The 25,667-nt window shown below is 46.9% G+C and overlaps 2 protein-coding genes across 11 annotated transcripts in view; both read left to right on the plus strand.

The window, feature by feature from the left end:
- SLC47A1 (solute carrier family 47 member 1) overlaps positions 1-890 on the plus strand; it is a 30,148-nt gene extending 29,258 nt beyond the window's left edge. For 3 of the 6 annotated variants that reach the window (XR_015147819.1, XM_086358567.1, XM_086358571.1), the window contains one exon: positions 266-890. Coding sequence is in view for 4 of the 6 variants with exons in the window: in XM_086358567.1 (XP_086214693.1) it covers positions 266-537 (272 nt within the window). In the remaining 2 variants the exon portion in view is untranslated. The remainder of the gene's footprint in view (positions 1-265) is intronic. The other 3 variants (XR_015147818.1, XM_086358566.1, XM_086358565.1) reach the window with 1 other exon arrangement.
- On the plus strand, positions 571-22,078 carry LOC147351946 (uncharacterized). Of its 5 annotated transcripts, none has more exons than XR_015147821.1 (5): positions 571-775; positions 2,997-3,101; positions 3,346-3,408; positions 20,170-20,255; positions 21,417-22,078. XR_015147821.1 is itself a non-coding variant. In XM_086358580.1 (5 exons), the coding sequence occupies exons 1-5, from the start codon at positions 2,254-2,256 to the stop codon at positions 21,554-21,556; spliced, it is 519 nt and encodes a 172-aa protein (XP_086214706.1). In that variant the 5' UTR covers positions 2,246-2,253; the 3' UTR covers positions 21,557-22,078. The 5 variants fall into 5 exon arrangements, 3 of the variants coding, with proteins under 3 accessions (XP_086214706.1, XP_086214708.1, XP_086214705.1); XR_015147822.1 differs by lacking the exon at positions 571-775 and adding an exon at positions 888-1,383; XM_086358580.1 differs by lacking the exon at positions 571-775 and adding an exon at positions 2,246-2,378.
- The last annotated feature ends 3,589 nt before the right edge of the window (positions 22,079-25,667 follow it).

Genomic DNA, 25,667 nt, shown 5'->3' on the forward strand with positions numbered 1-25,667 from the left:
GCAGGCTATAGTCCATGGGGTTGCAAAGAGCCAGACACGACTTAGCAGCTAAACAACAAAACTGTTAACCTAAAGAGCTACCTTACTTGGCTTTGTACACAATGGGGCAGAGCCCATGCTGACCCCACCAGGATCTAGTCAGTGTCTGTGGATTCATGGACAACACCTGAGTCAGGATTTTCTTTATTCGTGGTCAGGAAGCAACTGCTTCCTGAATTATCATTCTCCCAGCAGGTACTGCATACGTGCTTTTCCTTTTATACAGATGAAAAATATCCTTTTAAGGTGCTGAGTTCATTTTCCCCTCCAGTGGGCCCTGAAAACCGTGGAGGAATGTTGATAAGAGATGTTGGACAGAAAGAGGAGACTCAGTCGGATCAGCAGATGCGCCAAGAAGAGTGTCTCGAAGTCCATCCCAGGGCCGCATGGAGGTTGTCCGGGAGACAGCTGGTGCTGCGGCGGGGGCTCCTGCTCCTGGCGGTCCTTGTCATCTTACTGGTGGGGATTTTAGTGAAAGTCTATGTCAGAGTTCCGTGATATGGCAAGAGAGAGAGAAAGTCAGGCCAAGGGATGCTTCTGAGCTTAAACGAACAGAAATTCATTGGCCCAAATGTTACTAAGCTGTGCTCATGGATGTCAAGAACTGAGTTCCAAGATACATTTCTGATGAAGAAAACGAATGAAGGTAAAAAGTATGTGCAAGTCCAAGACAACATTTGGGAGATTACATCCACCATCCTTTCCACCAAGGACCACTGTGTACTGGCTGCATCATGTAGGGCTTTGATGTTTCTTCTGCTTACTGTTTTTTAAGCCACAAACCCATATACTGAGCACTTAAAGATTCTTACTATTTGAATTATTTAAAATATATTTTACAATATGTCTTCCTCATGCCTTAGATTATTATTCAGCAGAAAACGATATTTGTTAATATTCCTTTGGATTCCAGATCTCAGGTACTGAGGGTGGTGGATGTGCTTAAGAAACTTCTAGGGGAGAAGACAGATTACCAAGAAGAAAGGAGTCAGGTGGCATCAGTTAGCTTGCCTCGTATTCAGGGCCTGTCTGATCATTGGTTTAGACCAATATGTTGTGGCGGGGGTGGGGGAAGGCGGCAGGGAGGGAAATGAAGGACCTGTACTGTGTTTTTTAATTTATTTATTAGCTGTGCTGGGTCTTCATTGCTGCTCAGGCTTAGCTGCAGTGAACGGGGGCTACTCTAGTTGCAGGGCTACTCTCATTGCGGCAGTTTCTCTTGTTGTGGAGCACTGGCTCTAGGGCACACAGACTTCAGTAGTTGAGGTACTTGGGGTTAGTTGCCCCAAGGCATGTGGGGTCCTCTCAGACCAGGGATTGAACCCGTGTCCCCTGCATTGGCAGGTAGGTTCTTAACCACTGGACCACCAGGGTAGTCCCAGCACTTGGTTTTTCTAAAATGGTGGACAATCGACAGAAATACAGGGTTCAAAGAGCTAATTCAGGCAAACTGGAGGGAGAAATCAGACCTTTTCCTATGCTGACAGAAAGAAGGGCTGAAAAAGCTGAAAAGCAGCAAAAATGAAGAGTGTTCAGGAGAGGGGAAGGTTACATCCCAGGAGGGCTTCCTTTGTGGCTCAGACAGTAAAGACTCTGCCCGAAATGCAGGAGACCTGGGTTTGATTCCTTGGAGAAGGAAATGGCAATCCCACTCCAGTATTCTTGCCTAAAGAATTCCATGGACAGAGGAGAGTGGCAGGCTACAGCCCATGGGGTCTCAAAGAGTTTGACAGGACTACGTGACTACACTACATCTTGGACAGGCCCTATTCATCTTGTTTGGGTGGTTCTCATCTTAGAAAAGGCACAGGCTTTTATTGGCTGGCTTCCCTTGTAGCTCAGTCGGTAAAGAATCTGCCTGCAGTGCAGGAAACCTGGGTTCGATCCCTGGGTCGGGAAGATTGTCTGGAGAAGGAAATGGCAACCCACTCCAGTACTCTTGCCTGGAAAATCTCATGGACAGAAGAGTCTGGTGGGCTGCAGTCCATGGAGTAGCAAAGAGTCAGGGAAGACTGGGCAACTAACACTTACTTGCATATATCCAGAAGATTCCGGGTGGACCCATCTCAAAAAGATGAGATTCTAATGAACATGCCCTTCTCCTTAACTTTGGGGATCGTTGGGAAAGTCTTGGAGTCATGAAAACCCCATTACTCCTAACTCTTAGTGGGCAGGAGGACAGACAGAGGCCTTGGATTAAGGGGTGAAGCTTGGATGCAGCCTGGGGTTGGGGTGGGGGAAGGTGTGCTGTCAGCCAAGCGAGCATCAGGACCTACTAAGTTCGCTGCCTGCGGGGTGGGGACCAACAACCAGGCCTGGCCTTTGCTGGGAAAGACCAGGTAACCAGGAAAGGAGAAAAGTGAGCGCCTCTTGAGTGAAGACACCGCGGGGCAGGTTTTCGGTGTGTGTTGGTGTGGGGTGGAGGAGTTCTCTTATTAAGGCCCTCATTCCTCTTGGGTCAGTAAGTGGAAGGCCATCTTCCAGACGAAGGCTGCACCCAAGGGGGCCCTCGCGATGGGGCCCCAGCGATGTCCCCGTCCCGGTTTGTCGTGCCCTCCCCACCCCGCACCCTAGCCACCGAGGTTTCTCACGGGCGCCAAGTCCAACGATCTGCAAACTGCTGGCACCTGGGGAGGGCAAGCCCAGGAGAAAATGCTTTGACTCGGTGCGGGGCGGGGGGATGCTGACTCCAGGCCCCCCCTCTTCCAGTACTTTTCCCACGCGCCCCCACGAAGGCCACCCCTCCACCAAGCCCAGGGAGTCACGGAACTGCGAGGGGTCCCCCCGCCCCAGTCGGCAGCGGCGGGGCGGGGGGGGGGCGGCGGGAAGTGGAGCCCCCTCCTCACCCGACCCCCTGCCCCGCCCCGCCTCCCACGTGCTCCCTGGTCTAACGAAGGCGCCTGAGCTCAGGCTCCTCTGGCGCCAGCATGGTCACCCCTGCCCCCTCTGCCACCCAGACCCCTGCGGCCCCCCGCTGGCGCGAACACCTACAGGCTCTGCAAGGACCTCTGCCGCCCGACTTGGGGTCCAGACGGCGGGGCTGGCGGCGCTCCGGGCCGGTGGTGAGTGTGCAGCCCGCCCCCACCCCCGCGGTTCCCCTCTTCGCGCTCACCCTGTGTCCCCCGCTGTCCCTTATTCCGCGGTCACACGTGGTCCTTCATCCCATGGCCCCTCCCCGCGGACACCCCTTGTCCCCCGCGGCACCCCCATGTCCTCCCGCCCCCGTTGTCCGGCCCGTGGACAGTGTCCGGCTCCGTCTGGGCCCGGGGGTCGGTGTAACGCGCTGCCTCCGCCCTCGCCCACCAGTTCCCCGAGCCGCACAGCGAGTGCAGTGTTCTGCGGATACCTGGGCAAGGTCGAGCTGTCTCGGTAGGTTTTTACATTCATTAGGACTGAGAAGAAGGAAAAACCTGGAATTTAAATGGTCTTGTCTGGCACTTGCACCTTTATGGGGTCAGAGCTTGCCCCAAGGGTTCCCTTATCCTTATAGGGTTCCTACCTACATAGAAAAGGTGTTTTCCTTACTCTCAAACCAGCCCCAGGGGAAGGTGAAAGTGAAGTCACTCAGTTGTGTCCCACTCTTTGTGACCCCAGGGACTGTAGCCCACCAGGCTCCTCAGTCCATGGAATTTTCCAGGCAAGAGTCCTGGAGTGGGTTGCCAAGAGGCCCCACCTCTAATTACGCAAGAAATTTGTAGCCATGAGACAACTCTGCAGGTAGAACATGAAGAACTGCATTTCCCCCTTTATTATGAAGTTAAACTAGGTAACTTATCTACATCTAGACTGGCTGCCATTAGTTAGAATTAGTTTACTCAGTTCAGTCACTCAGTCGTGTGGGACTCTTTGAGACCCCATGAACCACAGCATGCCAGGCCTCCCTGTCCATCACCAACTCCCAGAGTTTACCCAAACTCATGTGCATTGAGTGGGTGAAGCCATCCAACCATCTCATCCTCTGTTGTCCCTATTTCAGCCTCATAGTAAAGTGTCTCCCATCCACCATGGATTGAAATTATACCTTCTTTGAAGACCTGCATTTTGGAGAGTTCCCTAATTGTCCAGTGATTAGGACTCTGCCCTTTCACTACAGAAGCATGGGTTCAATCCCTGGTTGGGGAACTAAAATCTCACAAGCTAAGTGGCATGGCCAAAACCAAGAAACCACCATGACATCCCTGCTTTTTTATTGGTGAAGTCGTGGACAGCTGCCTGTCTCCTGCATTTCATCAAGGCCTTCAAAGGTGAGAAACTCCTGCTGGTGATGTCAGGTGGTCTTTCCCAGTCTCAGAAAATGTTCCTTCTGTCCCCACCTAGATGGATGTACAGCCCTAAATCATGACGACCTTGGCACATGGACTCAGACGTCTTCTTTTCACGTCTGTTATTGTGAACCCATTTGGTGGGCTGCCTTTTCATTTTTTGATGGTTTCCTTTGGTGTGCAGAAGCTTTTAGTTTTGTGGAGTCTCGGTTACTTTTACTTGGTGCCTTTGATTTTGATGTCAGATCCCAAAAAACTTACTGCCGAAGTTTTCTTCCAGTTTTATGGCTTCAGCTCTTTCACCCATTTTAAGTTGATTGTGTATGTGGTGTGACATAGGGGTCCAGTTTCATTCTTTTGCACGTGGACTCCCCTTTCCCAGTGTCCATTTTTGGACAGTCCATCCAGTGCACCATCCTATACTTTTCCTCATTGATGATCTCTGGGTGGCCTCTTCTATGTTCACTGACACCCTCAGGACCCGAGTGCCTGTCTCCTTGGCTGTGTTGGTTCACCTCTCTCCATTTCACCGGCTTCCAGAACCCCTGAATCCAGTTTGGGTCCCCCACCCTGCACATTCCCAGCCCTCCACTTGCACCCACAGTAGAAGCTTTGAACTTTACATCTCCACTCACCTCCTTTTATCCCTGGAGCCCTGTCTAGTCCTCATACCTGTGTCTCCTGGCCTCTGCCCTCATGGGGTCTTCTGTGCCCTGATCCCTTCACCCTTCTTTCCTCTGCAGCCCCCTGCTTGGTCCCCTCCCAGAACCCAGGGCCAGTCAGTGCCTGACCACCCCTCCTTCCTCTTCCTTAAGAACTGCCACCTGGACCATCGCTCTCCTCTTTGAGATCAGCCTGCCACCTGGGCACAGAACCGTCCTCTCTCCTCCAGCCCCTTCCCTTTAACTAGTCCTGCTGAATTATGATAAAGGTCTCCAGGTCTCATTTTCTGTAAAAACTTGTCTCTTGTCCACTCCTCTCTAGCCTTTGTCCTCTTACATCCCTTGCCAGAGAGTCTACACTACGTCTCAGTAATGCAATAAATACAAACCTAAAATTATACAGATAGGCCTGAGAAGAGCATGTGGGAACAGGTATGTTGCAAAGGCAGGCGTTTCTGTGGACACAGTCTCGGATAAGGGGTTTCTGTATGAGTGGCAAGATAGCGAATTGCTAGGGAGAGAGTAGGCTCATTTTGAGAAAACTATTTATGAAAGCCAGACACAGTTAACATTTTTTATTTTTTTACCTTGTGAGAAAATTCTGAATATATTATGACAGGATTCACAAGAGTATTTGGTTTTAAGAGAACATTTCTATATACCCACCTTGTTCCACAAAGCATTTGAGCTGGTTTATAAAAATACTTCCAAAAAAGGTTCACGTGTGACTTTTTATTCAATATAAAACTCTCTGAGAGATTGACATGCTTCATCTTTCTCTCTTCCTGGAAGGCAGAGGTGTCTCGGAGCTTTTGCCCTGACACTGTGAACCTCCCACCCACCGCATTGGGAGTGTGGCGTCTTAGCCACTGGGCTACCAGGGAAGTCTTGAAGTGTGAACTTTAAAATGGTTATGATGTTAAAACAATACACCACATAGTCACGACTGGAGTAAGAAGCGGAGAAATGGCTAACATGGTGAGTTTCACATTACATGTATTTTGCCACAATAAATACAAATGAGTAGTAGTAGAACTGGAATATGTGAAAGATGGAGACCTGTTTTACATATACTAGGAATTCCACAGGGAGAGGCTCTACTGGTGGGGATGCAGAATTCAGGCACTGATGAGACCAGAAGACTGAAGTGATAGTAATGATATTATATTCAGCAATAATAACACTGTATTAGCGATTCTAACCTGTGCAATTAGGCAAGAAAAGGGAAATGTGTTGATTTAGAAACTGAATGGCTGACATGGCTTTCCTGTCCTGTTTGTGGATTTTTCTCCAGCGGACCTCTCCACTACATAGGAAGGCTCAGTGGGCAGCTCAGTACAGAGGTGGGCTTGGTCCCATGACATCTTTACTTTAGGGTTTAGGTGGGGGGCAGGGTGGCAGAGAGCAGCAGCCCTGCCCTCCCCCTCCAGCTCACCCCACCTCCTATCCCCCGAGAAGAGAAGGGCTTAGCTCTGAGGTGCTCACAGAACCAGAGAGCTCTGGCACTTTGCTTTTGTTTGCCCAGTCTCTGTGCAGTGACCTCAAGGGAGGGGTGGTCAGCAGTGAGGTCTGGCTGAACTGCCTGTGACCCAGAAGTGAGTCCCCAGCACCACCTACCACTGCCTCCTGGGGCTCCCCTGGGAAGGACTGGTGGGACCTAGCCTTCTTTTCTGTGGTCCTTCCCTCTTGCTAAAGCTTGGCTGCTCACTTATGTTCAGTGTTGTTAATGGATTTCGTTTCTGTTAAGTACCTTTACTGACATTTTTGTGGCATTTTGGGAAGGAAGGGGGATAAGCATGTGAGCTGGCCATTCATCATGAGCTGAAGCCAATACATATACTTTGGACCCACAAGTCTTGTAAATTTCTATATAATGAGGTCCATTGTTTCTCAGATTCTTAACGATTTTTAATACATATGTTTTTATCAACTTCACTTGAGTTGGCTCTCCAATAGCAACAAATTAGACGGTTCTTTGGAGGATGCTGCTTCTAGTAGGAACAAGAAGTTAAAGCTGACATGTAAATTATTACAAGCAGACATGAGATTCAGTTCAGTTCAGTCACTCAGTCGTGTCCGACTCTTTGCAACCCCATGGACTGCAGCACGCCAGGCCTCCCTGTCCATCACCAACTCCCGGAGTTTATTCAGACTCATGTCCATTGAGTCAGTGATGCCATCCCACCATCTCATCCTCTGTCGTCCCCTTCTCCTCCTGCCTTCAATCTTTTCCAGCATCAGGGTCTTTTCCAGTGAGTCAGTTCTTTGCATCAGATGGCCAAAGTATTAGAGTTTCAGCTTCAGCATCAGTCCTTCCAATGAATATTCAGGACTGATTTCCTTTAGGATGGACTGGTTGGATCTCCTTGCAGTCCAAGGGACTCTCAAAAGTCTTCTCCAACATCACAGTTCACAAGCATCAATTCTTTGGCGCTCAGCTTTCTTTCCAACCCTCAAATCCATACACGGCTACTGGAAAAACCATAGCTTTGACTAGATGGCAAAGTAGTGTCTCTGCTTTTAAATAAGCTGTCTAGGTTGGTCATAGCTTTTCTTCCAAGGAGTAAGCGTCTTTTAATTTCATGGCTGCAGTCACAATCTGCAGGGATTTTGGAGCCCAAGAAAATAAAGTCTCTGTTTCCACTGTTTCCCCATCTATTTGCCATGAAGTGATGGGACCAGATGCCATGATCTTAGTTTTCTGAATGTTGAGTTTTAAGCCAACTTTTCACTCTCCTCTTTAACTTTCAACAAAAGGCTCTTTAGTTCTTCTTCACTTTTCTGCCATAAGGGTGGTGCCATCTGCACATCTGAGGTTATTGATATTTCTCCCAGCAATCTAGATCCAGCCTGTGCTTCATCCAGTCCAGCATTTCTCATGATGTACTCTGCATATAAGTTAAATAAGCAGGGTGACAATATACAGCCTTGATGTACTCCTTTCCAATTTGGAACCAGTCTGTTGTTTCATGTCCAGTTCTAACTGTTGCTTCTTGACCTTCATACAGGTTTCTGAGGAGGCAGGTAAAGTAGTCTGGTATTCCCATCTCTTGAAGAATTTCCCAGTTTGTTGTGATCCAGTCAAAGGCTTTGGCATAGTCAGTAAAGCAGATGTTTTTCTGGAACTCTCTTGCTTTTTCAACAATCCAACAGATATTGGCAATTTGATCTCTGGCTCCTCTGCCTTTTCTAAATCCAGCTTGAATATCTGGAAGTTCATGGTTCACATACTGTTGAAGCCTGGCCTGGAGAATTTTGAGCATTACTTTGCTAGCATGTGAGATGAGTGCAGTTGTGTGGTAGTTTGAACATTCTTTGGCATTGCCTTTCTTTGGGGTTGGAATGAAAACTGACCTTTTCCAGTCCTGTGGCCACTGCTGAGTTTTCCAAATTTGCTGGCATATTGAGTGCAGCACTTTCACAGCATCATCTTTTCGGATTTGAAATGGCTCAACTGGAATTCCATCACCTCCACTAGCTTTGTTTGCAGTGATGCTCCCTAAGGCCCACTTGACTTCGCATTCCAGGATGTCTGGCTCTAAGTAGGTGATCACATCCTCGTGATTATCTGGGTTGTGAAGATCTTTTTTGTATAGTTTTTCTGTGTATTCTTGCCATCTCTTAATATTTTCTGCTTCTGTTAGGTCCATACCATTTTTGTTCTTTATCGTGCCCATCTTTGCATGAAAAGTTCCCTTGGTATCTCTAATTTTCTTGAAGAGATCTCTAGTCTCTCATTCTATTGTTTTCCTCTTATTTCTTTGCATTGATCACTGAGGAAGGCTTTCTTTTCTCTCGTTATTCTTTGGAACTCTGCATTCAAATGGGTGTATCTTTCCTTCTCTCTTTTGCCTTTCACTTCTCTTCTTTTCACAGCTGTTTGTAAGGCCTCCTCAGATGACCATTTTGCCTTTTTGCATTTGTTTTTCTTGGGGAATGTCTTGATCACTGCCTCCTGTACAATGTCACAAACCTCCATCCATAGTTCTTCAGGCACTCTATCAGATCTAACCCCTTGAATATATTTGTGACTTCCACTGTATAGTCATAAGGGGTTTGATTTAGGTCATACCGGAATGGTCCAGTGGTTTCCCCTACTTTCTTCAATTTCAGTCTGAATTTGACAATAAGGAGTTCATGATCTGAGCCACATTCAGCTCCTGGTCTTGTTTTTGCTGACTGTATAGAGCTTCTCCATCTTTGGCTGCAAAGAATATAATGAGTATGATTTTGGTATTGACCATCTGGTGACGTCCATGTGTAGAGTCTTGTGTTGTTGGAAGAAGGTGTTTGTTACGACCAGTGTGTTCTCTTGGCAAAACTCTGACATGAGATTAAAGCCAGTTTATTCTACCATCCATGTTTCACTAACAGCCCCTGAGGGCAGCAACCATATCACAGGAATGATAACAGAGATAATCCTGCAGGTTGAGTAATGGCCTATTTAAAAAGCAGGCAAGCTTAGAGCTTCAGATTTCTATAACCAATTAAAAATTTTGGCATCTGAAGGGCCATACTTCAGTTTAGTGGGTAATTAGACACAAGGAATGCTGGACACATAATGTGTGATGGGGTCAGATTTCATCAGCTTTTGCAATGTTCCTAGAGTGCCAGGTTTGTTCTGAGTGCTTGTTTCACATGGGTCATTTAATTTTTTAAAAGGCTTTACTTCTTTTTCTGAAGCTCCAATACTGTGGCCACGTGATATGAAGAACTGACTCACTGGCAAAGACCCTGATCCTGGGGAAGATTGAAGGCAGGAGAAGGGGACAACAAAGGATGAGATGATTGGATGGCATTACTGACTTGATGGACTTGAGTTTGAGTAAGCTCCAGGAGTTGCTGATGGACAGGGAAGCCTGGCGTGCTGCAGTCCATGGGGTTGCAAAGAGTCAGACATGACTGAGTGACTGGACTGAACCTCTTTTTAAAAAAATTATTTTTGGCTGTGCTAGGTCTTTGTTGCTGCACACAGACTTTTTCCACCTACAGTGAGCAGGGCCTGTTCTCTAGCTGTGGTCCCCGGGCTTCTCCTTGTAGCGGCTCTTTTCCTGCGGAGCACAGCCTCTACAGCGTGTGGGCTTAGCATCTGTAGCACTTAGTTGCCCCACAGCATGTGGAATCTTGCCAGACCAGGGATCAAACCTGTGTTCCCTGCATTGGCAGGCAGATTCTTAACCACTGGACTTGAGGGAACTCCTGGTTCATTTAATTTTTACATATTATTTCTATATTTACAGTTCACTAAATCTTGTAGAATGTAGCAAGGTTGAATGGACTTTTCAGAGTCTGTGTTTAGCTAATAAGGGAGGTGCTTTGCCCTCATACCCAGCATCTTTAAGAGGTTCCTATTCTGCTGCCCGTTTTTTTTTTTTTTTTAATTATTTTTTGGCTGTGGTAGGTCTTGCTGTATGAGGGCATTCTCTAGTTGCAGCGAGCAAGGGCTACCCTTTGTTGAATGCTCGGGCTTCTCACTGCTATGGCTTCTCTTGTTGCAGAGCACAGGCTGTAGGTGCACGGGCTTCGTAGTTGCAGCACAGGGGCTCAATTGCTGTGGTGCAGGGGCTTAGTTGCTCCACAGCAGGTGGGATCTTCCTGGACCAGAGATCAAACCAGTGTCCCTTGCACTGCAAGGTGGATTCCACCACTGGACCACCAAGGAAGCCCCTACGTGGCTGCCTTTGATGGGGGAGTGGTCTGGGCACTGCCTGTTACCTGCCTGTAACAGCCAGTGAGGAAAAACCGCTTGTTTACATCACACAGCAAGGACACACTGGACCAGGTCTGGATCCCAGACCTCTGACTCCACCTCAGGTTTCCATGCAGGTGGACCCTAGTGCACTGGTATTCTGACTTTCAGACCTGACTTCTCGTGACTTGTGGTTGTTCGTTCCCAGGTGCCCCCTGGCCTCAGTGTGGCAGCCAGTGTCCAGGTGGGCAATGCCCTGGGGGTGGGAAACAAAGTGCAGGAGCGACACTCCTGCGTCACCACCCTCCCGTGCATGGTAAGTGTGATGCGGCTCGAGGCTGCCTTCTGAGTTTTATCTGAGTTAAATTTGTGTATCACGAGTTCTCCAGGAATTGGCTTACATATGTAAACTCAACTGAAATTTTATTCATGTTGTCTCCAGTTTACTCAGTTAAATAAAACTCCTGATTATGATTTTCTGTTATCAGGTGCCAACTAAATACTGTTCTCCTGGGCCCTAAAGGGAATCATTGCAAAGGCAGTTGTGACCATGTGCAGGCTCCTTTCTGACGAGCATGTGTGCCCAGCCCTCCAGGTCCCTGCACTTTGACCCCTGGGCAGTCTGAATGTTCTGGAGTCTGAGCAATTAGAGAAGATGTCATCTTACTGAGCATCTTTTCTATGAGAAAAAGGAGTTAGAATCACTTCAGTGATTTTAGGTGATTTAAAGGTTACTTTAGCTGCCTTTTCCTGGACAGTCAGAAGAAACACTTAGATTTCTTAAGTCATTGACAGAGGTGTCCCGTGAGAAGTCAGTACTAGGATTACTTTTACTTCCTGTTGGTTCTTCAGTATCTTCCAGGTGTCTGTGCCCTTGTAATGGGATCTTACTTGCTGCTTTAAAGGATGTGGTTGCCTCTGCATTTACAAGGACAGGTATGTACATCTTCTGGATGTACATACATCTTCTACAGTGTAGATTTTATGCCTGCTTTCTTCACTGTACTTTTCTCACTCTGAGAGGTGAGTGGCATTTCACTCTACAGGAAAATCTGTAGTGCAGCCAGGACTGAGAACCAGAGCTAAACTTGGAACAGGTTTGAATGAAGGAAGCCTGAGGAAACCCTCTCCATCCCTCCAATCAATCATTTATCAAACCAAAGTGGGGTTTCTCTTGTGCTCAGAGTGTGGAAAAACCTCACCCCCAGACAGGCAGTTTCCTGTCCAGGGCACACTGTGACAGCAAGCCCTCCTGAATCACCTGGGCGGTGTTTGCGCAGACCACTGACTCAATCTTAGGTTGAATTTCACGACATTTTCTGTGATGATGTGTTTGCATAGTTATTTAGATAGTTACTAATAAGTGTCCTGAATAAACCAAATCTTGATGAAAACACCTCAATAATTTTCACAGTTGCCCCAGATTATGCTTTTGAAGAAATCTGGCTTTACTGCTGTAAAGTGTGCTCATCTCGTGTCACTGATTTTAGACCAGAGCTTAAAACGTAGAATCTCAGGACTAAGGAGGTGGTCAGCTGGAGGAGCAGAAACTAGATTTACCCTCCTAAGCAGCTAAAAATCTAGACAAAATCTATTTTGTAAAAAATGGCTCTCAGACTCTGGACCACAGGCGGCACACGTGGATCTAAGGGGCAGCAGGGAGGGGAGCCCGTGGCTGCCTGGCTTATCACAGGGGAGCGGTTTCCAGGACAAAGTGCAGATGGGGGAATGTGCTTGGGCTGAGGAAATGGAGCTGGGAGTTGGGGAAGCTGTGTGATTTTGGGCCTCCACCATCTTGAGTTCATACAGACCTGGAGGCAGTGCTCGCAGCTCCACTTAGAGCAGGACTGTGTCCACTGTGCCTCGTCCTACCTGATGGACTTTGGCTGAACTATTACCGTGTCTGTTTGTTTTGGCTGTGCTGTCTTTGTTGATGCGCGCCAGGGGCTTGCTCTAGTTGTGGTGTGTGGGCCGGCTTCTCACTGCGGTGCTTGTCTTGGAGAGCAGCCCCTGGGGCCCTCAGGCTTCAGCAGTAGCAGCACATGGCCTTAGTTGTCCCAAGGCATGTACCATCATCCTGGACCAGGGATTGAACCCGTGTCCCCTGCATCGCAAGGCGGATTCTTAACCACTTGACTGGGAGGGAAGCCCAGTGAGGTTTTATGATGCCCTCATTTTCTCAAATAGGAAAGAAGTGTTTGGCCTGGGTGGACTGGCCACTCTACCAGGTAACCACGACTGCACAGAGCCATGGGTTTCCGGTCACAACTACTTTCTTTTCCTCCAACAGGGACATTATTTCCCTAGTGAGCCAGGTAATGCTGATCTTTGCTGCTTTTCATCTATTTGATGCACTTGCTCTGAGTACTGGTGGTTTTACTGTCTGCCACACTAGCACACTTTGTGTTTCTGGTTTTTAATTAAATGCCTATGATTTAATTTTCAAAAAGAGGGAGCTCTAGCTTCACATGGTTGGAGCCACTGGAGGGACAGGTGGGTGATGTGATGTGTGGCATCTGGGGTAGGAGAGTCCCGGGCTAGCCGGCCTCCCCTACTGTGTCTGGGCCTGGACACTCTGTAACTCTGGCCATGTGGTGACACCTCCAAGGCAGGCTGTGCTACCTTGGAGTCAGTCCTGACAATGAGAAGATCCTTCTCCCGCCTGATCTTCTGTAGGCTTAGGGGTATTTGAAGACCCTTCTGCTGAACTCTAGAGTCATCCTGTGAAGCTTATTCCTGGTTTACCAATGGGTCCTCATGACATGATTTCTGGGTCCACTTGCCATCTTTCTGCTGTGTCTCAGTCACTCTGGAGACCTGGTGCCCGTGACTGGACACTGGCTACGGCAAGAATGTGACAGAGTGAGATAGTCATCATCCCACTGGCTGTGGGCATTCTAGAAGCCCAACTGCATTAATATTTTCCAGCTATGATATCAGACTAGTTTTTGCTGAGAGTTCCATCCATGAAACCTCTACATTTTTTAAACACTTATGAACTATTCTTATGTTTTTTTAAATTGGTCAATTGATAGGTTATTCTTTGACCAAACCATGAGGTTCATGGGATCTTAGTTCTCTGACCAGGAATTGAACCTTGGCTGTTGGTCGTGAAAGTGCAGAGTCCTAACCACTAGACTGTCAGGGAGTTCCCTTTAGGAACTATATTTATAGAGATTTAAATGCTGTTATCTGGCGGACTTCTGATGAAAGCTGCTGTAGTTGTTGATAATGTAACTTTAGAAGCACATGTTCTCCGTTGTCTCTAAGGCGGGGCCCTGTTTTGAGATAGGATGTGTGACTGTACTCAGAGCGTGAAATGCCAGGTGGTGTTCTGACTTGACCTGGTGACACATGAATGATTGCAACATCAGCTGTTTTCCTTCCCTTTGGGGCACCTCTGGTGGAGTCCTGAGAGGAGCAGGGTGCTTTCCTGAGTGCCACTGGTTACTATGTGTGTGGTTCTCTCCCTGGAACATCTCTGATGTCTGCTGCTAATCGTGGGATGACAGGTATGCATCAGAGTCCAAAGTGACTTGCCTCGGATCCTGCTTGTCACGTTAAGGTAAACTGAGATACAAAGCAGTCATCTGCAAAGTGACCCGTGTGGAAGAGGAAAAATTATTTCCTCCCTAAATATTTTGCATATAGCATTTACACTTTGTATATTTGGTATACAAGAACAGTTTGTGTATTAAGCACACAAAAACACTGGAAATGTCCACTTGAGGAAAATAAACATGACCCTGCCCTCAGGACGAGACCAGGATCTAGTAAGTAATCACACACTTACTCCATTTGGGTTAGGTGATGTGAACACTGTGAGCACCTGTGATGGGCTGGAGGGAGCTGGCTGGGAACAACTCCCTCAGTCATGACTCAGTAGCTCAGATCTAGGACATGTCTAGAATCACTAGACAAGGTGAGCCCCATTTGTTGGAAAAGATTCTCTGTTGAATGGTCTTGGCACCCTTGTCAAAAATCAGTGGGCCAGAGATGTGAGGGTTTATTTCTGGCCTCTGTTGTGCTCTATTTGTCTCTGTCTGGCTCATGCCAGTACAACACTGGATTACTGTAGCTGTGCAAGTTGCTTCTATGAAAATTTTTATTGAAGTAGAGTTGATTTACAATGCTGTGATTTCTGCTCTACAGCAGAGTGACTCAGTTATACAAACATATACATTCTTTTTCATTTTCTTTTCCATGATGATTTATCCCAGGATATTGGATATAGTCGCCTGTGCTATACAATAGGTCCTTGTTGTTCATCCATCCTGTATGTGATAGTTCGCATCTGCTAATCCCAAACTCCCGAGGCCCCCACCCCTAGGAACCCCAACTCTCTTCTCTATGTCTCTGTTCCTGTTTTGTAGGAAAGTTCTTTTGTGTCATGGGGCTTCCCTGGTGGCTCAGACGGTAAAGCGTCTGCTTACAGTGCAGGAGACCAGGGTTCGATCCCTGGGTTGGGAAGATCCCCTGGAGAAGGAAAAGGCAACCCATGCCAGTACTCTTGCCTGGAAAATCCCATGGACAGAGGAGCCTGATCGGCTACATTCCATGGGGTCACAGAGTCGGACATGACTGAGCAACTTCACTTTCACTTTTGTCATATTTAAGATTCCTAGGCAGTAAGTTTTGAAATCAGAAAGTGAAGTCTTCCAATCTTCCCAATCTGTTCTCAGTTTTTTGTTGTGGCCATTCAGGGCCCCTTGCAGTTCCATACGAGATCAGCTTTTCCATTTTCCCTGAAAGGCCACTGGAAGGTTTTTTTTTTTTTTTTGGTTGTGCCGTACAGCTTGTGGGATCTTAGTTCCCCAACCAGGGATCGAACCTGGACCCTTAACAGTCAAAGTGCCAAGTCCTTCTTACCCATTGGACCTCCAGGTAATTCTAGAATTTTTATCAGGGTTGCACTGAATCTTCAGATGGCTTTGTGGAGAATTTTGAAGTTTTTATTAGGATTGCATTGAATCTGTTGGTTTGCTTTGGAGAGAATACTGCCATGTTAAGTCTTCCAACCCATGAACAGAGACTGTCTTTCCATTTATTTAGGCCTTTCTTACATCAATGTTTTGTAGTTTTCAATGTATATGTCTTTGACTTCCCTGGTTAAATTTATTCCTAGATATTTTATTCTTTTGGATGCTCCTAAAATTTTCTTAATTTCATTTTCAAATTGTTCTTTGCTGGTGTATTAAAACACAGGTGATTTTTGTTGTTGATCTTGTAAGTTTGCTGAATTCATTAATTAGTCCTAGTATTTTTGTGTGTATTAATTCTTCAGGATTTTCTATGTATACAGTCATGTCACATACACATAGTTTTACTCCTTCTTTACCAATTTCAATGCCCTTTATTTTTTCTAGCCTTATTGTTCTAAAATAGGATTTTAACATTTTTAATTTTCAGTTTCATTTACTTATTTTTAAAAAGTTTTTATTGGAGTGCAGTTGATTTACAATGTTGTGTTGACTTCTGCTGTACAGCAAAGTGAATCAGTTACACACATACATATTCTTTTTTTGCAATAGGTCATTACACAGCAGTACTTTAATTTTGAATTAAAAAATAGGACTTCCCTGGTGGTCCAGTGTAAGACTCTGCTTTTCCAATGCAGGGGGTGCCAGTTTGATCCCCAGTCAGGGAACTAAGATTCCCACATGCCATGTGGTGCAGTAAAAAAAAAAAAAAAAAAAGTACAGCTATAATTTACAGGATGTGAGATAATTTTTCCTGAAGGGCCTTTGCAGAAATACGCTGTTTATGTACATTATGTTGTTTATGAAATTTATGAAGATATCAGATACCATCTCCCATTTGTGCCATCTGACACCTGGAAAAGCTGGCGCCTGAACAGGTGAAGCAGTTTCTCACAGACAGCAGGTGAGGAGACAAGATTTGAGCCCAGACAGTTGCCCCTAGAGCCGCTCTAGTTACCATGGTGTGCGTGGTCTCCCCGAGGTTTGAGTCCCTCATTCACCCCGCAGACTCACTGACACCTGTGCATGGCGGCCTGGGCAGTGCTGGAACCCAGGGAACACAAAGATAAGCAGGCAGGATCCCCGTCTGCTCTGAGCTCACCCCAGGCTCTTGGTGTTTACTCCTCTGTTCTTCGGCACTTTCCCCACCTTGTGCTCTTAGGGTACAGGCATTCCCTGAGGGCTGAGATGATCCTCTTGTTGTCCTGTCCCTACTCTCCTCCTTGGAAGGTGTGGGGTTCAGCCTGGTGCCCGGGGCTCTCAGCTCTGGACCCGACTTGGTACCTAAGCTCCTGGCTGCCCAGATGTTCGCAGGCGGTCTCACTGGTGTCTTAGTTCAGACCCCCAGGTGAGAACTGGTACCTAAGCTCCTGGCTGCCCAGATGTCCGCAGGTGGTCTCACTGACGTCTTAGTTCAGGCCCCCAGGCGAGAACTCTGCCCAGGTCAGGCTGCCAAGTCTTAGCCAGCTCTGACTGTGAGATCTCATCGCACTTTCAGAGGCAAGGAGGTGGGAGTTTGTAAGGGCTGTGGCATTTACCTTAGCGTTTGTCATCTGCAGTAACCACAGCACCCACTCAGCTGCTATGCATTACACTCATTAAGGGGGTCTTGCTCGGTACCCAGTTTCCTGTTGGGGGACTGCAGAGGGGAGGTGCTTGAGGCAGATTCTGTTTTCCAGACACTTCATTTCTTCCTTAGGGAAATTCTCCCCTCCTGGGTTTCATCTCAGGATAGCACCAGGAGATCTCTAAGTCCAGCTGCCCGGCGATCCTTGGCCTGGAAAACACCTGTGTTCTTATAAAATGGGCGCCCTGCCCCTCTGACAACCTCAGCTCTTAAAATATTTGGCGAGCATTATGGAAATGTTAGGCTCTGCTCAGTGTACTTTTCATCATCTTCCTTTTTCTTGTTTACGCCCAGACATATAATCCTTTTGTTGTCATTGCAGACGGAGGCCTTCCCTTCCATTACATAATCTAAGTGGCGGTTGTTTGTATGTATGAGGCCTGTTAACTACTGTATGTGAATGTAGCTTGTTAAAATCCTGAACTCAAGTAGTTTTCAGTTGACTCCTGGGTATTACAGGCATTGTTGTTTAGTTGCTAAATCCTGTCTGACTCTTTGCGACTCCATGGATTACAGCCTGGCTAGGCTCCTCTGTCCATGGGATTTCCCACTGGAGTGGGTTGCCATTTCCTTTTCCAGGGATCAAAGACCCAAGGATTGAACCTGTGTCTCCTGCATTGACAGGCGGATTCTTACCACTGAGCTGCCAGGGAAGCCCCACTGAGGCAAACAATCATATAATACTTTTATATTCCCCTTATCAAAGGTTATACCACGCATTTCTTTTCTTGCCTAATGCCTGTAGTAGAATAAATTGTTGTGGTGTTAGTAGAAATGCTTGTCTTGTTCAGGACTTTAGTAGAGAAATATCAGAAGCCCTAGTTCTAAGTAGCATGCTGGATTTTGGCCTGACACACACATATACACGGGAAGATCCCCTGGAGGAGAAATGGCAACCCACTCCAGTATTCTTGCCTGGGAAATCCCATGGACAGAGGAGCCTGGCGGGCTACAGTTGCAAAGAGTTGGACATAGGTTGCAAAGAGTTGGACATGACTCAGCAACTAAACAACAACACACATACAGTGTAAACACGTATTAATAAATCCATGTATGCATGTCTTCTTAATGATGCTCAGGAAATATCCATGGAGTCTGCTTTATTGAAAGTTTCCAACAAAAATGGTTGAGCATTTTGTCAAATGTATTACATGTCATGTAAATAGAAATGGTTTTACTCTTTCCTAATTTTTATGCCTCATTTCTCTGGCAAGAATGTCTACAACAGGATTTTAACATTTTTTTCTATATTTTCCTCTAATAGTCCTTTTTTATTTCTTAAAATTTTTTACTTGTTAGGTGATATATAATGTATGTAGATGATGTATAATATCGTGTTACAGGTGTATAATATAGTAGTTCATAACTTTTAAAGATTATAATAGCTATAAATGGAACACTAAGTATTTACTATATTCTCTGTGTTGTACAATATATCCTTGTAGCTTATTTTATATGTAATTGTTTGTACCTCTTAATCCCCTACTCCTATCTTGCCCCGCCCCCGCTTCTCTCCCCATGGGTTAACTACTAGTTTGTTCTATCTGTAAGCCAGTTTTTTGTTATATTCACTGCCTATATTTTTTAGATTCAACATATAAGTAATATCACATAGTATGTCTTTCTCTGAATGCTCTACTTCACTTAGTGTAATGCCCTCTAAGTCCGTCCACTTTGCTGCAAATGGCAGAATTTCTTCATTTTTTTTTATCACTGAGGAATATTCTATTATATATATATACACAAACCTTTATTCATCTTTTGATAAATACTTAGGTGCTTCCTTATCTTGGCATTTGTAAATAATGCTGCTGTGAACACTGGCGTGCATGGATCCTACTGAATTAATGTTTTTGTTTTGTTCAAATACATATCCAGCAGTGGAATTGCAGGATCACTGGGCAATCTTATTTTCAGTTTTTCTGAGGAACCTCTGTACTGCTTTCCACAGTAGCTGCACTCACTCACATTCCCAACAGTGCAGGAGGGCTCCCTTTCTCCATATCCTCGCCAATACTTAAATTCTTTTTGATGATGGCCATCCTAATAGGTATGGGTGATATCTCATTGTGGTTTTGATTTGCGTTTCCCTGATGGTTAAAGATGTTGAGCCTATTTTCTGTGCCTGTTGGCCATCTGCAGATCGTCTCTGGAAAAATTTCTGTTCATTTCTGCCCATTTTTTGATGTTGAATTGTATGAACTATTTATATATGTTGGATGTTAACCCTGTATCAGTCACATCATTTGTAAATATTGTCTCCCATTCAGTAGGTTTTCCTTTACATTTTGTTGATAATTTCCTTGGCTGTGTGAAAGCTCTTAAGTTTCATTAGACCCCATTTGTTTATTTTTTGCTCTTATTTGTTTTAGGAGCTGGACCAAAAAAATTGCTACACTTTATGTCAAACAGTGGTCAATTCAGTTCTTTGTTTCTAGCACTTCATACACTACCTGACGCAAACAAAGCCAGGAAATATTGGTTAAATCCCCATGTAAAGTAGCCAACAGTTCTGGGGGTGTTTATTGATGGACTGAATGCCATTGACAGGTCAGTGGGAAGCCTGAGTCTGATCCTGTTCTGTAATTATCTAAAACTTTAGGGACGTTATAAGGGCTTCCCTGGTAGCTCAGTTGGTAAAGAATTCCACCAGCAATGCAAGAGACTCCGGTTTGATTCCTGGGTCGGGAAGATCTGCTGGAGAAGGGATAGGCTACCTACTCCAGTATTCTGGCCTAGAGAATTCCATGGACTGTATAGTCCACGGGGTCACAGAGTTGGACATAACTGAGTGACTTTCACTTTTGGGAAGTTATATTAACTGCAGTTTCCATCGTGGATACAGAAGGATGTCGATGGTGGCAGGGAGAAGTGCAGAACAGCTAAATGCGCTGCTCATTCCCACCCGCAGGTCTCTGGTCTGGGCTGATGGTCTTCTAAACCCTCCTCTACCTGGTGTACATCTGGAGCATCGACTGGAACCGTGTGGCAGCGCAGGTACCAGCGCAGGGGCCACTGGAGGAGGGGAGTGTGCATGTGTGTGTGTGCTGTGATTCCAGGGCAGGCGAGGACTCTTCCAGGGTGAGGATGGTAAGAAGCCCATGGGCAGCAGGACGCACTGTGACTCGTGAAGAGGCATCGGACGTGAGAGTGAGGGCCAAAGGAAACCTGTGTCCTCTTAATACAGAGCTAACTTCTCCTCTGCTAAGCAGGCACAGCCAGAGAGTTAGCTTAGAAACTAGTGTGTAAGGTCCTCTTGGGAGAACAGTAGTGCTCCTGTTTTTCCTGATCTGCTGTCTAGTTCTAGTGTCTCAAGGATCTTTGGTCCATGGTTTCCTGAGAAGCAGATGCTAAGTGTCTGTGGTCAGGGAGGTCTGTGGGGGCAGAGCCTGTCCTGCAGGTGGAGGACTGGGATCCTGACACTCGGGGTGTCTCTGGGTTGAAGGGTGAGCCCTGCCGACTGTGTCAGGTTCAGAGTGAGATGGTGGGAGGTCGGCCGAGGGGAGAGATGTCACGGATACGGGGACATGAGGAGGAGCCGAGGGGCGCAGACCACCACTGTCCACGCCCTGACCGCCGCCAGGGCCCTCGTGACTGCTCATGGGGACAGGCCATGTGCTCCCTCCCTTCAGTGTGGTCCACGGAGGCAGTGAGTGTAGAGGGCGTTGTTATTTTCGTGAGCTGATGTTGGGGAGGATGACAGTGGTCTCTAGTGTCGTGTTCACTGTCAGGACTGAGCAAGACTGTGCTCGGAGCAGAAACTTCTGGCGTAGCTCCCGCAGAAGCATAACCACAGTCTGACCACGGAACCGGCCAGCATGGCTGTATTTCGTTTACCTCTGACACAGGTTTGAGCCAGGATGTGAGGGGACAGAGGCCATATCCAGTGCCATAGGTGAGGGGGTGTCCTCCAGTATTCTCACTTGTCTTTCCTACCTGGAGCTCAGAGTCGCTGGTGCAGGAGCCCCTGCTGCCTGCCCATGTGGCTCGTCCTGCCCTCTGACCAGGAGATGGGCTCCAGGCCCGCGATGGGGTGTGGCTACTGTGGCCCATGTGTTAACAGCCAGTGACCAACCACCACACGGGCTCATGTCACACCCAGGAACGCCTTCACTCAGACTCCCACCTAAGTAAATATCATCTCCCTGTTCTCCACAGACAGATCTGTCCATCCTGGAGAAAGAAGCACCAGCTGGGGCCATCCTGCTGGACCTCATCCGACCCAAGAGCCAGACTGCGCAGCTGATCAGGGCGGCCCCTGCCATGACGTCCTGACGGGGACCCAGCTGATTGTGTAGGGCAGGGCTGCTGCAGTTTTGGCCGTTGCTATCCTCGCAGTGGGAATTTTAATAAGACTCTTCACCGACCGTGGCTGAAATGGAATCATCCCAGCCCCAAACTACCAGTGAGAACGCTATGCCACACGTGCAGCATGGGAGGCGAGCTCTTTGCCTGGACCGTGGCTTCGGCCCCAGACAAGCAGGGAGAGGATGCCAGCTTCATGTTCTTACTCTGAGGATTCACACTATCGTTCTGGACATCAAGAAAAGCGTTACAATTTTATGTGCACTTTTCTCCCAAACGTTAACTCTTACCGTGGTTTTTAAGTCTGCACATTTGGTGTCCTGGCTGGCTGTGTTCCTTATCCCACCTTACATTTAATACCTTCTGTCTTCCAGGAGAGCAGGTCCTCCAACAGTAACTGCTGGCCACGGTGTGTTTGTGGCCCTCTTGTGCGTCCAGCCTCGTGTGTGAGTGTGCATGAAGTCCTGTCTTGGGCAGTGCCATGCAAGCTTTTATAAAATAAACATTTTAAAATATGTGCTCAGACTATTTCTAAGTGCTAACTTGTAGCTTACTGCCTTTTAAGAAATTTGTTAAACTTTTGTATTAATTAAAAGATGACTCTTGTGTTCTGTCCTGCTGCTGAGCTCCCAGGTGCTGGCAGGTATGGCCCCGGCGCCTGCTGGAGGTTTTTAGAGCCTTTAATAGGGAATCTGACCAACCAAACAGAAAGTCCTAAAAATGACTGACACTGGCACTTCCCCAGCATGAAGCCCACTGCTGACCTAGAGAGCAGTCCTCCCCGGGGCCACGCACCTGCCCCCCTCACCCCACCGGAGGAGAGAGGCAGGAGAACCCCGATACGTCACCTGCAGGCTGCAGACTATGACGCAGCAGGACAGACAAAGTTCTGAGGTCAAATTCACATAACAGGAAAGTAACCTTCACGTGTATAATTCAGCGACATTAGCCAGTGCGTCCGTGGTCTTTATTATTATGCCACCCAGTACAGTGTGCAGTATCTCACTGCCACTTTATTACAGTTTCACTGCACGTCACTAATGACATCCGTCAGCTTCTCGCAGGGTTACTGCCCGGCTCTGATGGTTTGGAGACATGTGCCCATTCATCTATGGGCTTGTCTTTCTGCTGTGGGACATACCCTCTGGGTACTGGGCCCCTATCAGATGTATGGTTTGCAGTATTCTCCCCATTTCCCAATTCTGCCAGCTTTCTATGCACTTTCTTGACAGTGTCTACTCTTTGCACAAAAGTTTTTAATTTTGATGAAGCCTAATTTTTTCTTGCTTCCACTTTTTGCTGTCATATCTAAAAATCCATTGCCATGCTGTCAGAAAAAGATTTAAGTGCTGTTGGAATATAGAATATAATAGAAGAAATTTAAGAGTAAGAGACTCTGTGTTTCTAGTGTGACATTTAAGGAGCTTGGCAGGCATCACCTTGTCCTCAAACAAGAGCAGCGGGATTCATGTCTCTTCTGGCGCCAAACGTGCGGGGCTCACACACACCGCAAATGATGCTCTAGACCTTCCCACACCAGTGGGGCGTCCAGCCACTCGACTCCGACACTATGTGGGGTTTGTGTCAGGCCCACAGGTCAAGGGCTCAGGCCCATAAGACTGCCCCCACTTAGAAGCCACTGCAGGTCCAGGCCACCTATACTCCTGACAGACCATCTATAAATAGGGGGTTTCTGTGACCACCCCTCCAGCGACCCCTGCCTTCAGTTGGCTGGAACAGCTTACAGGGCTTAGGAATATATGCTCCATGGAAGCAGTGCATAGGGCAGGTACAGAGGTGATGGTGCTCTGGTGGTCTTTCTGATGACCACCCACCCTCCTAAAGCTACCTAGGGTAGCTACCCTCAAGAGTCACTTTATTAGCATAAACCCTGAACCCAAACTGCTCTACAAAGTACAGTCTACTTCTCCACTTGTTTCAACCGTTACACAAATGGAGAAGAAAAGCCCGAGGAGATTCGAGTATGCGTGTGCTTGGCGGCTGTAATGAACACACAAGCACTGCTGCAGACAGGGAGAAACTGGACCCTCTGACATTAGCGGGAGGAACCTCAACAGGGCAGCCACCACTGAAGGTGAGACAGTTACCACGTGACTCAGCAACTGCACTCCTGGGTGTGGGCCCAGAGAACCGAACACACATGTCCACACGGAAGCTTCTACGTGAATGTTCAGAATAGCCAAAAACTGTAGGAGCAAACTATAATATTCAAAATGCCCCAGTTTTCAATACAAAATTATTCATGCAAAGACTTGAGAATGTATGGCCGTATACCAGGAAGAAAAGATAACAGAAATTATCCCCGAATGTGCCCAGACAAGGGCCAGAGAAGTAAAGGGACCAAAGGGCATGATGTCTCAACAAAGAGAGAAAATGTCAACACAGAAACAAAGTACAGGAAGCAAGAAGGAAGCCTGGCGCCAAACAGCACGCTACCGGAAATGGAAGCGTCACGGCAGCAGAGGGGAGCAGCAGGAGGAAGCCAGTGGACCTGCAGCCACCTGGGCATTCACAGCTCAGTGCAGCTGTCTGACGCTGACGGGAGTCAACATCCTACCCCACAGGTGAGAACCTCGTCTCCAAGAAGACCCTTCAGATGCCCAGCGTGAGCAGACATTTAGGAAATGCACACGAACACCGCGATGAGATACTACCTCACACCTGTCACCGTGGCTGTAATCAGAGATAAATGTTTTCAGAGTAAGTGTTGGTGAGGACGCGGAGATACCTGGAACTCCTGCACACTGCTGCTAAGAAGGTAAAGTGGTGCAGCTACAGTGGAAAAGTTTGGCAGTTCCTCAAAAACTGAAATGCAGAAATACCACATTATTCAGCAATTCCACTAGATTATACCCCGAAGAATTAAAAGCAGAAACTTAAAAAACAAACGCCTGTACATCTGTGTTCGTCACAGCATCACTCACCATTGGTGACTGAAATAACACAAGTGTCCATCAGAGAAAAACGGATTTATATTCATACAAAGGAATATTATTTAGCTATAAAAAGGAATGAAATTCTGACACCTGCTACAACATGGATGGATCTTCAGAACATTATGCTGAGTGAAACAACCCAGATACAAGAGGACAAAATTTGTAGGATTATACTTTCAAGAGGTTCCTGGAATAGGAAAATTCATAGACAGGATGTAGAATAAAAGCTACCAGGGCTGGGGGAGGGGGAAATACAAGTTGTTATTTAATGGGCACAGGGTTTCTGTTTGGGATGAAAAAGATGTGGAGATGGGTAGTGGTGATAACCAGACAACATTTTGAACATACCTAATGCCAATGAAATCTACTAAAAATTACTAAAATGACATTTTATGCTATATATATTGTAGTACATTGAAAATATGAAAGGCAGAAAAATTAATGCTAATATATACATACTGTTGTTCTTCGGAAAAGAAACAAACGGAAGAAAAAAGTATTTAAATGAGTAATAGCATGAATGGAGCAGGAGCCAAAGTTGCCAGCCTCTCCGGTGCAGTCAGACAAGCAAGAAATGTGAGGTGCACGTGTTGAAAGAAAGAAACAAGAGCCCCATGGTTTACAGGTGGCAAGATCACCAACCCAGGAAATACAGAAAAGCTGAGAAATTACTAGAGCAGATCAGAGGTTTCAGAAAACTCCTAAGAGACGAGGTCAGCTTTCAAAAACCATCAGCTTTCCTATATGTCATCAATTACCAAGTAGAAACTGGTTAAAGATCACATTCAAAACAGCGAAGACAAACATACCCACAGAAAATCAAACTCCAATAAGGCCTGGCAGGTAAAATCCGCGAGAAGACACGTTTGTGGATGCTGTGCCCTCCTCTCCCGGGAGGGGGCGGCTGCCCACGTTTCCTTGGCTCCGCCTCCGGGGCCCTGACTCCACAGCCAGGCGTGTGTGCTCAGCTCTCTGTCCCAGGGTCAAATGTGTTCTCGTTCCTCTCCAACCTGCCTTCTGTCTCCTTCTCTGACAGCTGCCCTGCACACTTGGGGCTCCCCGGCAGGTGCAGTCACACCTCGTGGGCTGTGTGGCCAAGCTGTGCCAGCCAGCCCCCCAGGGTAAATGAGCTGCTGCTGCTTTGCTC

The sequence above is a fragment of the Bos grunniens genome, chromosome 19 (assembly GCF_055505025.1).
Source record: "Bos grunniens cultivar Pamir isolate PY7600 chromosome 19, Bosgru_T2T1.0, whole genome shotgun sequence".
Taxonomy (NCBI): domain Eukaryota; kingdom Metazoa; phylum Chordata; class Mammalia; order Artiodactyla; family Bovidae; genus Bos; species Bos grunniens.

What these genes read in the sequence shown, in the direction of transcription:
- LOC147351946 (XM_086358579.1), top strand. Translation starts at nt 2,568, where the DNA reads ATGTCCCCGTCCCGGTTTGTCGTGCCCTCCCCACCCCGCACCCTAGCC. An exon ending in GGCGGCGCTCCGGGCCGGTG is followed by an intron (nt 3,102 to 3,345) that starts GTGAGTGTGCAG and finishes CTCGCCCACCAG; the next exon opens with TTCCCCGAGCCGCACAGCGA. An exon ending in GGAACCGTGTGGCAGCGCAG is followed by an intron (nt 20,256 to 21,416) that starts GTACCAGCGCAG and finishes TGTTCTCCACAG; the next exon opens with ACAGATCTGTCCATCCTGGA.